The 15,811-nt window shown below is 37.9% G+C and overlaps 1 protein-coding gene and 1 long non-coding RNA gene across 3 annotated transcripts in view; one reads left to right on the plus strand and one right to left on the minus strand.

Annotated features, from left to right (window-relative positions):
* Positions 1-13,294, plus strand: part of LOC101685476 — an 81,316-nt gene extending 68,022 nt beyond the window's left edge. For both annotated transcript variants that reach the window (XR_001178797.2, XR_006607539.1), the window contains exons 3-4: positions 12,538-12,658; positions 12,879-13,294. This is a non-coding gene — a long non-coding RNA (uncharacterized LOC101685476). The remainder of the gene's footprint in view (positions 1-12,537; positions 12,659-12,878) is intronic.
* EPYC (epiphycan) overlaps positions 1-15,811 on the minus strand; it is a 38,567-nt gene that overhangs the window by 7,862 nt on the left and 14,894 nt on the right. The window contains exons 3-5 of the mRNA XM_004748558.1: positions 6,531-6,702; positions 1,507-1,665; positions 468-670 (exon numbers count right to left, since the gene is read on the minus strand). Of these exons, the coding sequence (XP_004748615.1) occupies positions 468-670; positions 1,507-1,665; positions 6,531-6,702 (534 nt within the window). The remainder of the gene's footprint in view (positions 1-467; positions 671-1,506; positions 1,666-6,530; positions 6,703-15,811) is intronic.

The following is a 15,811-nucleotide window of genomic DNA, read 5'->3' on the forward strand; positions in this document are numbered from 1 at the left end:
CTGTGCTGTTACTACTCTAAGCAAGACCCTCTGGCCCCAAACTTGCTTTCTTCACTTAGAAAACAAAATTTCTAAAATTAACCAAATCCATCCTTTTTGCAAGGTCATGTAATGGACTTCTACCTCAAGGCATCACCCACACCCTGCACAGGTAGTCGTCCTTTAAGCCACACAAAATATTGGTCTTGAGTGGAGTTCTTAGAAAGTACACATGGCCTGGCTGACACCGTTTCCAGGGGCTCCAGAGTTCATGCAAGCTCTGCTCTCCGTTCCTCTTGTTCCACCAGCCTCAGAACTTAGCAAAACACAGTATTTCCCAAAAGCTTGGTAAATAGTATGGTGTAGTTTATTGTAGGAGGTAAAAATCTCATCAAATTGAATCTGCTTACGGCAATAAGAATGCTAGTCATTGGATGGCAAATGGGCTAGAAGGATGAGAAACTTCCATATCCAGACTTAAAACTCACTTTAAATGCTTCTTGCTTTATTCCTTTCCTTCCCAGCCTATTGCTGCTGATATCGATAAATGTCAAAGTGTTTGGCAGTTCGTGGAGCTGCCTTATTTTATTGTCACGCAGGACAAGCTCCCGGAGGCGAGGTAGCTTTCTGAATGCATCCTCATCAATTTCAGATATTAGATTTGATGTCAAATCGATCCTTCTTAAATCATCTAGAAGGAAAAATGAGGGAGGTGGTTAAACACTCTTAAATATGTTTGGTTCACGTAAAAGTACGACGATAAATTTTCCCACATGACAGCAAATAGAAATATGAAGTGAACTAGCAATAGACAACTAATGAAATAATTGTTTCTAACTACTTTATATGAAAATGTAATTCTTTCCTCCCGGTACTCTACATATTTATGTACTTGTAAGAAAGCGTAATTTTAACAACGGTATTGACACATATTTATCTGGTCTTTTCCCTGAAGTCTTCATAAGCTTTGTCTAGATTTTACTATTTAAAAGGTTTCCCTCAGTAATGACAGATTGCTATATTTTCTCATCGTTATAGATACATTAGCATTAAAAAACAAAGGCGTTCAAAAGAGATTTTCAAACGATTGAAACAGTTTATAAAGACAAGTTCCAAAATTCTTCAAAGTTGGCAACAATTATAAAGTCAGAATGTAGGCTTGTAGGCATCGATCATAAAGCAGTTGTGCCTTAATGGAAGTTATTCAAACAACCCAAATCCTAGTAATTATATGGCCACAACATTTTACTCAATGTCATGACATGATAATGAGATCTAGTCTATAAAATATACATATTTATGATTCTATTTCTTGAAAATTTTATTTGAAAATATATAGTTTCTTAATGACCTTTCATTCTTCCTCATTTTTCCCCCCACATAATTAAAGCAAACCTTCAAATATTTAAATAAGGAAAAGATAGTTGATTTAAGAGCCATATTTTCATATTCAAGTTTCATTTTGTAGTGCAATAACTTTAGGAAAGTCTGTAAAGAAGACAAGGAAATTAGTGCTGTCGTCCATACTTAGGCTTGCAAAATCATTTTTGTTGATCTTTTTAATTCTGTTGAAGCGGGAATAGAAATAAGCAGTGTTCCTGGGCAGCGGAGGGATAGCATCAAGTTCACGGTCATCACAGTATACAGTGGTACTTATACACGTACACAGAAGGCAGGTTGGAAAGTCTAAAAGGTAGAGGCAAATAATTACATGTAAGCAACAAAAACAGCTGCTAAGAGATAATGTGGTTAGATGTTTGTTAAATAAGTTTACAGTCTCATACAGACCATCCTGGTATATTTCATATTTTCTTATATAGTTTTCTATAAATGGAGATTAAATCAAATGTACCAATTAAAGCAGCCATAATAACTAGTACATTCTTTGTATGGTTTTAAATTTTATTTTAAATGACCCAGTGGCTATAGTGTGGTTGTTGCTTTTATACTCATTAGAAATTCTCTTTTCAAATATAAATATTAAGACTGGTTTTTGTAAAGTTAAAACATCGCACATAATATTTTTATTAGGTCTTTGGTTCAATATTTAAACACCCCACTGAAACAATCTGCTTCAAGAAAAAGGGTAATAATCCTTTATATGAATTCACTCAATATGTAAGTATTGAATCCTTTCTAGGGAGACGCAATTCTATTTTATGACCTTCTATGAAAGATAAATGTGAGTCACACAATAAAATGATAAATCTGCAAAATGTCATGAAATAATGAGCATAAAATAGGGGAATTTGACTCAGTCTGTCAGTCATGGTTCTCTGAGGCGGTGATAACTGAGTTGGGATCTGCAGGAACAGCAGCTGACCATGTACCTCGCATTGGGAGTGAAGAGTGAACAGGTAGTGGAAACAGCATGGGCCAAGGCCCTTCCCTTTGGAAGGACTAAAAGATGGTCCATGCAGCTATAGCACAGAGAACATTGAAATGTATGGGACACACCATCCAGAGGCCTTATCGGCTGTTATTACAGAGGTCGCATCTTATCCTCAGGATGGGCAGGGTATTTTGTGATCAGATTTGCGTATTAGGAAATCACTCTCTTGAAGGTGTGGTAGAGGACCGAGGGAGGGCCAGTGGACAGAGTGGACAGAGTGGAGATGAGTTGTTACCTGGATCAAAGATGACGGCTGCTTGGCTGCGGTCATGATGACATAGCGAAAAGGCAAGAGATCAAAGATATTTGTAAGGCTGGGTTATATCTTAACATCTCGGTCGGTCTCTACCGCGCTCACATGCACGCACATACACTCCCCTTCACTCTCTGTTTAGCGGTCCTGCAGAGGACAGTGAGCTTCCAAGGAAGATAGAAAAGCAATGACCAGAAGGAAAGGAAGAAAAGAGAATGGGAAGATGTATTGGAGGCCAGATGGAGAGGGAGAAGGAAAAGGGAATAGAAAACCTTCTAACGGCTGCTGAGATGTCCGGTAAGTTAAGGACTGTCAGGTAAATTAAGAGATTGGAATGACTCATCTCTTGGATTAGTCATTGGGGTGGCTATAGGCAACTTCTGTAAGAGCTGCGGAGTGAGGGGGCTGGAAGCCAGATTAACTGCCAGTTGAAGAGGGGAGGAGGGGTTGCAGAGATAGTTACGGCAAACGTAGACAATGCTGTTGAGATGTTTGTGAAGGAAGAGAGGGGGATGGTGATAGGCATAAGCAGATATATTGGCAGTGTGTAAATTGAGTGAACAGGATCCACTTGTGGTTTGTGATCAAGAACCAGTAATGTGCTTATGAAGGTCTTTTTGCTGTCATTAAGTAGGAAAGTTAATTATAATAATAGCTTCAGGAATGAAAACTATTTTAAGACTGGAAATCTGAGAAAAACAATTTAAGGGGAAGCTATAAAGTATTTAACACTTGCCGATTTTTCAAATGATTATAAATTAATAGTTGCCACTTATAAAATTTTAAAAAGTAAGGCATTTGAGTCTTCTATGTATTCATGGCTTTGCTTTAGCAATAATTTCTTAGGATAATTCATACTATATATGTATATGCTATATACATATATATGTGTATATATTCACACCAGTTATAATTTAATTCTCTTTTCTTCCACTCATAACCCAAGTCTACTTTATATGGCTTCAGAATATTGTTTTTAGAAATCTATATTAGTCATAAAAAATGATATTTTGATTACTAATGATTTAATATTTCTTTCCAAGCTATTTAACTTTGTTGAGTATATAAGACTTAAATTTAAGGGCACCTGGTTGGCTTAGTAGGTTAAGCATCTGCCTTTGGCTCAGGTCCTGATCTCAGGGTCCTGGGATTGAGAGCCCCACATCTGGCTCCCTGCTCAGTGAGGAATCTGCTTATCCCTCTCCCCCTACTCATGCTCTCTTGCTCTCTCTTGGTGCTCACTCTCTCTCTCTCAAGTGAATAAAGAAAATCTTTATTAAAAAGATTTAAATTTGGGACACCTGGGTGGCTCAGTGGGCTAAAGCCTCTGCCTTCCCCTCGGGTGATGATCTCAGGGTCCTGGGATTGAGCCCCGCATTGGGCTCTCTGTTCAGAGGGAGCCTGCTTCCTCCTCTCTCTCTGTCTGCCTATCTCTCTGCCTACTTATGATCTCGATCTGTCAAATAAATAAATAAAATCTTTTAAAAAAAGATTTAAATTTAATTTTAAAGTTTAGAATTTCTGGTGATGCTTAGCCTGTGGAAATTAAAATGTTAATTAAAGTTTTAACTTCATTACTCACCCTCGCTCTACTTTGGAGATAACTCCCCCCCCCCCAAGTCATAGATGTTTTATATAGTTTCAAAGCTGACATTCTTGAGCCATAATTTTGACAAAAGTTTTTGAAAAGATTAGGCATTATGTTTTTCTGTTGTGCTTGGCTTGGCTGACAGACCTGAGTATATGGGTAATGATGCCAGATAGTCAACTTTTGAAGGATCTGAAATTGCTTAAAAGTAAATCATGTTCTAGATATATTTACTTTCCCTACTGGAAATTTTCTTCTGGGTACTCCTTCTATTGTGTGTGCATCTCCTGGGGTTTATTTGGAGAGTGTTCTACTACTTCCTAGAATAGTAATTATGTGGAAAGAATATGATGTATTCTTCAGAGATACTGGCTTAGTTTAGTGGTCTCTCTTCACATTTCAACACCACTGTGTACCACCTCAATGATCTTCGACAACTTTTATACTATGTTAGGGTTTTAGTTTTCTATTGTAAAGTGGAAACAACAATACCTAATACGTAGTATCATTCCGACTCTTCAAAGAGTTCATATACATAAAACACTTTAGTGGTTGGCATATCCACAGCCTTTTACAAAAGCCAACTTTTACATTACTTATTGGTGAACAGTTAAAGACTGGTAGATGCAGAGAGTAGATGGGGGTTACCAGGGGCTGGGTGGGGAGTGACAAGGTGTTGTTGGTCAACAACTGTAAAGTTTCAGTTATGCAAAACGATTAGGTTCTGGAGATCTGCTGTCCAACATAATGTCTGGAGTTAACAAAACTGTATTGTACACTGAAACATTTGTTGAGAGTAGAAAAATAAACTCTTCTCTCAATAACAGAGTTAGGAGAATAACTAACATTTATTATGTTCACGATGGGTCAGGCACAAGATTCATTCATTTAATTCTTACAACAATTCTATGAAGTAAGATCTATTATTTATCATCCCATATTTTAAATAAGTAAACCAAGACAAACAGTATTGAATGGCTTGATCCAGACTGCATATCCAGGAAGTCCCAAAGCTGGCATTTGAATGACTTCCCTCTCTTGTTCTCTCAGTATGCTCTGTACAGAGTTTTGTTGTATGACTTGGAACACATTATTGCTTCTACATTTGTTTGAAAGTCTGTGTCCCTGTACTACACAAAAATATCCATGATAACAGTAGTCGTTTTAAGAGAAGTGTTATGTCTCCAGAACTTAGAGGTACAGAGACGCTCCAACTCTATACTCATAAACTTTTGCAATGGGAATTCTACTCATTTTTCTACACCCCCTCGTTCTGCCGTTCTCCATGTGGGAAAGCCTTCTGGCGTGAGTCCGTCTGAGTGCCCCCTTGGATGACATGGACACATTCTAACAAGAAATATAGACAGATCATAGAATTGTATTTAGCAACAGGAACGCTTCCTCATTAACTAGAAGGCTCTGGTTTAGATCACCTTCAGGCGGTACAAGATACAGTCCAGTGTTACGGAATGCTTTCCTCTCGGCTTCTCCCAAGGACTGAATGAGAAGAAGCCCATGTTCCAATAAGTACACAGACAAGAATCAGAACAGGCTCGCATGAGGGGCGTCTGGGTGGCTCAGTGGGTTAAAGCCTCTGCCTTCAGCCTTTAGGGTCCTGGGATCAAGCCCCACATCGGGTTTTCTCCTCAGCAAGGAGTCTGCTTCCTCCTCTTTCTCTGCCTGCCTCTCTGCCTACTTGTGATCTCTGTCTGTCAAATAAATAAATAAAATCTTAAAAAAAAAAAAATCCAGGGTGTGCAATAACAGCTATGAGATCTCTTGACAAGTTCCTACCATTTTTTGGAGCTCGTTTCCTCAATAAGGAAGACCTATGACCTTTACACGGAGGTTGTAGTAGTCAAATGAGAGAATGTGAGGCAAGCATTGTGACCCACAGATCGCCTGCGCCCAGTCAGTGTAAAATATTATTACTATTGCCGTCATCACCATCAGCCACCACCACCTTATCCCCCTAAACTGCTGTGGCCTGTTCTGTCAGACCTGGATTCTCATCTTGCTCTAACATGTAGTGGATTCTTTGTTCTAGAAAGGCATTCTACCACAACGATTTAGAGTAATGATGCTAAATCAATAGTTTTGTCCCAAATCTTTGGTTATTTGATAATTTCCATCATGCCAAAGCTGAATTCTTAAATGTTTAATATTTGAATATAAAATATATGTGTATCTCCTGCTTCAAACCCAGCCTATGGCAAAACTTTCCCTGTGGGTCATGTCGGTTGCCTGTGGCATTGGAGTTGGCAGCTTTGAGGTGTGACCAAGTGGACTTAATTCAGATCACCCATGATGGACCTGACCTTCATTGGTGTGTGGGCCCAGGACCCCGGTGAATTCAGGCTCCTGTGGAGAGGAGCCATCGATCAGTCTGGGGGTGGACTCCTCTTCTTCCTCCTCTTCAGCCTCATCCGGCAGTGGGGGTGGGGTGAGGAGCTCTCTGTTCCCAGAAGGCATCACTGTGGCTGTTTCAAACTGAAAAAGAAACAGAATTTCATCAGGCAACCTTCTTAATCACCCACACTATGGGGCACGACACAAATTTTACACATATCCATTTTTGCCACAAGAGGTCGCTGGTGTTCTGAAATTCGACTCTGCAGGGCTGTCTCGCCTGGCTGAGCACATGTGGCTCTAGTTACTGTTGGTTTTAATTAATTTTGCTTTTCAAATCTTAGTAATAATTTCCAAAGCCCATGGTTTTTTGGTTTTTGGTTTTTGGTGGGGTTTTTTTGGTCATCCTGCTCTTTCAAACGTTTTCACATGTTTATTCATTTTTTAAAAGCCTCATTTATTGTTTTCTAAATACATAGCATTGCAAGAATGCATTATTGCTGGGGAAGATTCAAATTAATCCAGAAGTGTGCAGAATAAAATCCCAAACTCCCCTTCACCCTGAAGTCCAGATTCCATTCCCTTTGAAGATAATAACCATTAAGAAATTAAGGTGTATGCTCCAGTCGTTTTAATCCTTGTTTTCCTAGATTCAAATATTCTGGGCTTGTTTGTTTGTCTGTTTGTTTTACAGTTTACACTTCTCCAATTGTTTTACTGTAAAGTATCATTTCTACCAAAATAAAAATATATATGGAGTTATGAAAACTATAGATTTGATTATGATGTGAGTAACAGGTATTACCGACAATACCTGAGCTTGTTACATTGACCTTTTCGAGAGCTTTGACAATAGAGGGAACTTACTAAAATGGAAAAAAAAAAAAAGATGCTCAAATATTTCTTAGATAATACTTGGTTTTCTCTTCTTGCATATTTTGGGTGATGAGTAACTGCTCTTAGCAGCACCGTTTGCATTTAGAATAACTCCTTACTCTCAAATCTCTTCTCATGCCTCAATGTCTGTTCCTCTGTATTACTTAGTAAATGTCTACCTCCCTGACAACTTTGTCACTTTAAGCAGGAAATATGTTCAAGATAGTTGGCAATAGGCAGCGCCCACTGTTGGGCACATACTTCATAGAAGCCCCAGAAATCCCAGATTCTCCTTTTTCAGCCCTGATAGGGTTGCTTGATTCTTTCTACCCTTCTTTATTTGCATGTATTAAACAAGCAAAAACAAACACACACACACACACACACACACACAAATTACCTTCTAACTTTAATGTCAAAATGACAGGCACGGTATTTCTTTTATGTGTAAAATAAATACAGAACTAGGGCAGATATTTTCTGAGTATTCTAGATAGATATTTTAGATAATCACAATATTTTAAGGAAACGTTTATTATTTAGTGTTTTTTTCATAAATTTGAATACATTGCTTCACAAATGAAAATCATCCCTTTAAAGGAACACTAAACTATTTTGTCAGTTCACACTTTTGAATTGTGTCTCTTTCTGTGTTTTTGTAGGGTCTCCCCACTTCTGCCTTTCCTACACTGTATTGAAATGACGCCATCAGTTTTCTGCCTATTCAAGCCCACTAGTTGGTACACTCTAAGTTACATGTTTTATCTTTGTAACTCAAACCTATAGCATGATAGGTGATCAACAAGTACTTCTTAAATATAATTTTAAAATTGCTTGTGCAGAATATATCTATTTCACAGCTCTACATTTAATTTTAGAGATTTTATTGATAAGAATCACGAATGTGTTCATGTTCACTTTAAATGTACTTAAAGCATGAATCAAACAAAAACAACTCATACTGTCTTTGGTGCATTAGGAAGCCATACACAAAGATTTTGTAAAACTTGGCCAGGAATCTCCATTTGAGAAGATTGGGCATACTTCCTTAAACAAGGAGACATACGGTTTCCATCTGCAGGATCAGAATGAAGCAGATTTAGAAGGAATAGACCTGCAGAGACCAAAAGGAGGCTCCAGGAAGAGCGGAAATTGAGACAGATGTTTCATGGAAGGGAGGGAGCCTAACGGGAGAAACACATTCCAGACACGTTGCCTTGAATCTTTAGCTTTGCAGGAAAAATGTTTGCACATACTTTCTACAGATAATTGTTTTTCCACTCATCTGACGTGAAGCTGTAAGCTCTCACTTGTCATCCAGTATAATGAGGCAAAAACAGCTTTTGTGTCTATCGGAACCTGTTTTGTTCATGCTTCCTTGCTAATAAAATGTGAATGTTGAACAATTTTGAAGACCTAGGGAAAGGAGCGCTTTTGCAGCTCAGCAAAATCCCAGAACTATACACTCAAAATGCTGTTCCTGGGAAGCTTTTGCGTTGCAGACACGTTTATTCTCACTACTGAATAGACATGGTTTAGGCTTCTGTCATTTTTTTTCTTCTTCTTTTAACAATTTCCATACTGTGATACAAAGTTGTGAGGCAATGCATGCAGAGAAAGGAAGCCAGGGAAGCATGAGCACCTGGCTGTCCATGTGGCTGACTTTTATGCTTACGCTACTGAAACCTAAATTTGGGAATAAACACAAATGGCCAGACAACATCCCTGCCCCTTTTCCTCAAGCTACCACAGGCAACCCTCAAATGCAAATATAATCGAGGCTCCGACATAAATATTCTTCCTTTCTGTACTTTCCTCCATTATTTTTCCTCGTTTTACTCTGAACTGTTCCCTACTAAACTGTTTTAACCTCTTAATTATATTTACCTGAATTTTACGAACACAGTAAATACAGAGGATCACTCCTGCCTACGGCCCTGGACTTAGCCATCCCTGTGCTTGCATAGTCTTCCCGGTGTGGGACCAGCAGTGCACCATCTCTGCGTGGACTGGTTTGTAGTAAGTTGTCAATTTCTACCCCCTTTTCACTGGGCTTTAGAGCCAGAGATAGTTTATGTCATGGTGGACTGTATGTAGGCATACTTTCCATGCTTATGAAAGAGGATGTCTGTACCAGAGATGACAGTTGCTTAGCCAACCGACAGTGACCTGGGTAGAGGGAAGTTTCAGCAGATGTCAGGTTAGAGCGTAACAGTGCCAGGAAGGGTCCCCAGGGCTGCGTTGGCCTCTGCACCCACACAGCCTTGACTCCATGTAAGTAATCCAGCACCCCGACACAATCTCAGGGAAAAGGGAGTTGACATGGCCAGGTGTGTTAGATTAAGTCTCTGCTCCCTGGAGACGTCAGGACTCTAAGTAGAAAAATGACTCCGTTTCCTTCCTCGTAGCAGATGATGTGTCCCGAGATTTACCAGCAATATTTATATCCTTAAGAATACCGCAAAGGATTTGAGACTTTCGTTCTCCAATCATCAGAGGAGTCATCCACAGAAAAGCCTTTCTACAAAAGCCTTTCTACTCAGCACCATTTTAAGTGGTAACATTTGGTTATAAATAATTTTAATCAAATCCATTTGTCTCTTAGCAAAAAGCACATCTAAATGACCTGTAGGACTATATTGCTCCCATGGGGTCTTCTTAATATGTTTGTCTTAATTTCAGAGTAAAACTATGAAAAAAAACAGTGCGTTTGGAAACAACAGTCATACTTCTTCCTGACTGCCTTCCCTTGCCAGGGAACCCTGTCAGTCCTGAGTTCTTATTGAACATGTTCCTTATACCTGTTGAGGATGGTCACAAGCCATTCGCTGTGGCGAAGAATGTGTTCCGACTAATAAAACATACTGTGTGTGTTTTTTCCTAATATTTTGATACCTTTTGATCTCAGCACTTAATCGGCAGCTGAATTTCCAATGAGGAACTTTATGAAAATGTCACATAGGCATGATAGAAAGAAAGTTACAAAAGAGTTCAGGATACTCCGATTTGATAACTACCTTCGTGAATGAATGCAAAGATCACTGAATGAAAGAGTGAAATTGTAAATGTTGTAAATGAAATTGTTAAATGATGTAAATGGAAGGTTTGCCAGTCTTTATAATGATCTAATCGACCAGAAAGAATGTGCCAAGCATTACACTTCAATTAGGATCATTATGTCCACTTTACCTGTCAGTATTATTTTCAAACATCTATCAATACTTTTTTTTTTCTCTCTCTCTCTGTGTCCACCACCGTTACCATAATGTAAGTCACTATCCTGGGAATACAACAATAGTTGACTTACAGGAAGTTGTCGCCTCCTCCGCTATATATTCACTCTGTAATGAGAATAAGCTCTTAAAAAGACAAAGCTGACCATGCCAAACTCTGCTTAAAATCCTTAAATGAGGGGCACCTGGGTGGCTCAGTGGGTTAAAGCCTCTGCCTTTGGCTCAGGTCATGATCCCGGGGTCCTGGGATCGAGCCCCGCGTCGGGCTCTCTGCTCAGCAGGGAGTATGCTTCCTTTCCTCTCTCTCTGCCTGCCTCTCTGCCTACCTGTGATCTCTGTCTGTCAAAAGAAATAAAATCTTAAAAAAAAAAATCCTTAAATGAATGTTTACTCTTAATAGTCACAAGAATAGTGCCATGCAGGAGCACAGAAACTTACTGGTTAAGTGGAAGGATGCTGAGGAGGTGAGCTTGACTCTAGCTTACCTCTGAGACTTTGGGTGAGTTACTTTATCTTATGAGCCTCAGTTACTCTATCTATAGAATTCTGGTACGCATAGTAGATAGTATAGCTGTGTTAGGACGAAAATGTTTATATAGTAAGTACCATGGAAATTTACTATTATTTGCTCTTTTTATTTTTGCTAATTTTTAATTTTATGTTTGCTATGATTACTAAAATACATTCAAAACTCTTTGACTTACAAGGTCTTGCATGGCTTGACCTGACTAGTGTCCCCTTTTTTCCATTCCATGTCAGTTTGCTCTTCTGCTGTACTGGCCATCTTGAATTTGTTATGCTCCTTGTTCTATAAGACATTTCCATGTACAAGTTGTTCTGCTTAGAATTCATCCCATACCTCATCTTTTTTCCCCAATCTTGTTTTACTTTTTAACAGCTTTATTGACAATACAGTAAATCCATGAAGAAAAAGAAAGTGAAACATGTATACATTGAGATCCTTGTTGACTCCTTGATATTCACTTAGGGATGAAGATATAATTGTTCCTATTAGCATATAAAAAATAAAGCAGATTTTAGTATAAATACTAATAGGGTCTGGGATAGAGTCACAGCGAGGTCTCCGTCCCAAGAAACTGAAGTGAATTTAGCTTGTTCTCGTGATATAAAACTGACCTTAAAAATGCACACACACACACACCCATTCCTCCCAAGCTTTTGGGAGCAGCTTCCTGACTCTTGACTTACTTGTGATAATAGTACGGCTAAAGAAATAAAAAAGTAAAATGAAGAGGGTGGCAGCCTAAAAAAAAAAGTTCAGGATAGAATGGTTTATTTTTATGATCAGCATTGTTTGGAGATAGAAATATGAAATTTGTTGAATATACACAAAAGTCACTAAAGAAATCATCTCTGGTATCAAAAGAAGTTTTACTGGATCTCCTCAGGGCCTAGATGAAAATAACTAGCATGGATTGACTATTCACTATGTGAGCATCTGTTATGTTCTTTCCAGTGATTTGCATGTAATTATCAGAATCACTCTTTGTAGAAAGTGCAATAATTGTGCGCATTTAATAGATTTGTAAACTGAGACCAGGGATGGGAAGATCAAGTAAATTGTCAGAGGTTACATGATTTCTAAATACTAAGTCCAGGATTTGAATCTAATTAGGGCTGCCACAAGACTGCTTAGTTTACTGAATTGTGATTCTGTATCCAGTCAAATCAATTTCTGCTGAATTATCTAGCTTCTTAGGTACTTGCACTCTGAAATAGAGGGGTTCCGATCATGGAATTGAGCCTTATCATCACGGGGAAATGCCTTCACATTATAAATTCGTAAATGGACTTTTTTGTACAGATTTTAAGCCTCATATAATTTTTGCTTGGCATCATTCATCAGCCTGCAGTCCGATTTGATCATCACTGATTATGTTAGCCAGTCGCCGATCCTGAAGGCTGAAGACCATACCAAGGCCATGTTGTCCTGTGGGAGCACTTGACAGTCATTCAGTCTTCGACAGGTATGAAAAATAACATATAACATCGATGTAGGTGGATTATAACATTCGAGTAGCATTTATTATAATTCTCACTTTTGGGAAATAAATATTATGTCAGAATGAAACTTTAGTCTGGTTAAACATGATGGCTAAGACAACTCCCAAGTATTCACCACAGTTTCATTTTCCTCCTGGGCATTCAGCTCAAGTACATTTTCCACTTTCTTTGACGCCGGCTTAGGTCATGTGGCCAGTTTTAGCCAACGGAATGGGAAAGGAAGTAACACAGCACATCTGGTCCAAATAAGTGAGGAGAAAGGATACTTTCTCAGTCTGTCAACAGAAGATACCAGTGTGACCTTGAAGTCTCAAGGTGAAGATGGTGAAGTTCTAGCATGAAAGAAGTTTAAATCCCTGAATAACTACCTGAACTCTATTGGACAGTCACGTCAGCAAGATACGAATTTTTATTGTGTAAAGCCATGGGGATTTTGAAATTGTTTGTTACAGCCGCTAATGTAACTTGCTCTAATATACATCTTTTCAATTTTTGTTTTCTTATCCATTCCTTAGTCACACTGATGGAACAACTTTTAATACTTTAATACTAGGTTGATTTACCTAGCATGTATTATTGACACTAGAAAAAAATAAATAAATGCCTTGTTTTTGTCACTCTGTTTTCTGATTTCCTTTTTTTTTTTTTTTTTTACAAACAACTCTTCTTTGATCTTGCTTATTTGGTGGAGTACTTACTGAAAGAGTATAACCCCACATTTGAGTGAACTTACCATTATTTCGATTTGCTTTTTTTTTTTAAAGATTTTATTTATTTATTTGACAGAAAGAGAGGGATCACAAGTAGGCAGAGAGGCAGGCGGAGAGAGAGGGGGAAATCAGGCTCCCTACTGAGCAGAGAGTCCCATGCAGGGCTCAATCCCAGGACCCTGAGATCATGACCTGAGCCAAAGGCAGAGACCCAACCCACTAAACCACCCAGGCACCCCCAATTTACTTATTTTTAAAGCTCAGTATTTTATTAACTAGATTAAATCAGTTAATAAATATGTATAAAAAGCAAATGTCAAATATGAGAATTAGTTAATGGATTTCTATTTACTTCAAAAATCATAAAATCATAATATTTGATATTGCTAGGAGGTATTTATAAAAACGTGAATTCTTTTATGTTTTAAAAAATTTATCCTAATAGATGGTGATTCATCATAAATTTATAAATCTAATTGGTAATGCTTCTTTATATTTAATGTAATGAAATGAAATAAAGCAATAAAATGAAAAATTTTAATGCAAAAGAAAAAAGCTGATGATTTGAAGATTTCACTTAATCCTACCTTCTCTAGTCCGTGTCCCTTCTGGGACCACAGTATTTTGTTGTTCACATGTTTATTTTCTCATTTCCTTTCCTTTTTGTCAGAAAGCGGCAATATTCCAGTTTCAGTTGCCAGGAAAAATTCGACTTCAGTCTGTTTTATCCCAGTTTATTGAGGTCTCCATTCACCATCATCCTGTTAGGCTCCAGAAACTTAATAGATTTTCAATATCTTAGTTCTCGCAAAATGTATCATCTAGTTCTAATTGAATGTCTCCAAATAATATTGGTAGAGAACTTTGGCAAAGGCTTTAGAAACCTTATCTAATAGCAAAGCCAGTTCACATTCCTTTTCCCCTTACTGCCCTTGTTCCCCAAGTAAGGATGCCAGAAAGATAATTTAGTGTAGGCTGAAATCAGTAATCTCATGAGGATAGGGGTAGGGGGAGAGTCAATCGCAGTAATTGAAACAAGAAGTTGGACTGAAAACCAAGAGATTTGGAACCTTATAGCCTCTAATTTTTTTTTTTTAATGATGGAGTAATTTGGTATATTTTTTGTTTCAATCTTTCCTATTCCAACACAAAATAAACTGTTCCTAATACATACTTTATTGGTCCATGAAGCATAACAAGCCATGTCTTTTAGTATCTAAAACTTTTATGCATAAAATTGCTATCACTCATGGTGATGATGATGATGAGGAGGATGTATATATATCAGATGGTAATAACGACATTTAAAATAGGGAAACATGCATTTTTTAGAGGATGTCCCAGGGAGGACCAGCTAAAGTCAAATGCCTGTGAAAGAGATAATTAGCATGTTAATTTGTTTCTACTGTCCAATTTCAGTGGTAAAGCCTTACAAAACTTTACAAATTTAGAAACCTGACTTGATCTTTTAGGGGCAGAATTACCCCAAAACTGCAGTAAACCCAAAATCTAACCTGAATCCTTCTACGGTCACCAATATTTTATCTGCAGCCTCTGTAGTCTCACTTGGGAAGCTAATTATGACCAAAAGAGTATTAATAACCGAAGACCCAGAGCAAAGGACTGAGGTAAGTCACTTCTTTAATAGCATGAGGCAAAGGAAGAGCTGTTTCTAAAGGGATCAGCATCTTTAAATTTGTTGACGACCATAAGTTTTTGCTATTACTAAGGCTGAATCATCTTGCCAGTAGAAGGCTGCTGAATGGTAGTTAACTGGCCTTGAAACATTTGATTTTATGATCTACTTTTTTTCTCTCAATACCAAAATGTACCAATTCCCTTCAACTTCCTTTATGTCTTTATATATGTTAGAGAGTCAATATAGTTTCAGTGGAAGGATTTTTATCTTAATTGTGCTGGATTTGATTTCTTTCATATTTATGTCTTTGATTTAATCAGAGTTTTGATATTGTAACTCCAAAGAGAACACATGCATGAGAAAATTTGATCCAGCCTCAATATTTTTCATATATATTTTCTTTGTCCTTCTCATATATGTTAAGAAATGGAGTCATAATACATATTTTCAACCATACCTATACTTCATTAAAGCCCACATTGAATGTGAGCAGAGAGACTGGCATGATGTCACGGTGATTATCCTTTAGCGCTCATCTAGACGCATCTCATATTGGCTGCATTGACATCAAAAGCCAGTGATTGGAAAACTTGATGGGTGACATTACCAAGCAATAACCCTTGCACTATTTCCATGCCTGTGTGTGTGGACATTAACAAACGCAGGTTAAGTCTGTCTATTCCTGACAGACTCAAGACAAGATTAACCAGAACTTGTCACTGGAAGATCCAGTGAAAGGCTTATTAAAGGAGAGTTAGGCAGGAAAA

The sequence above is a fragment of the Mustela putorius genome, unplaced genomic scaffold (genome assembly GCF_011764305.1).
Source record: "Mustela putorius furo isolate JIRA1106 unplaced genomic scaffold, ASM1176430v1.1 tig00000640_pilon_pilon_pilon, whole genome shotgun sequence".
NCBI lineage: Eukaryota > Metazoa > Chordata > Mammalia > Carnivora > Mustelidae > Mustela > Mustela putorius.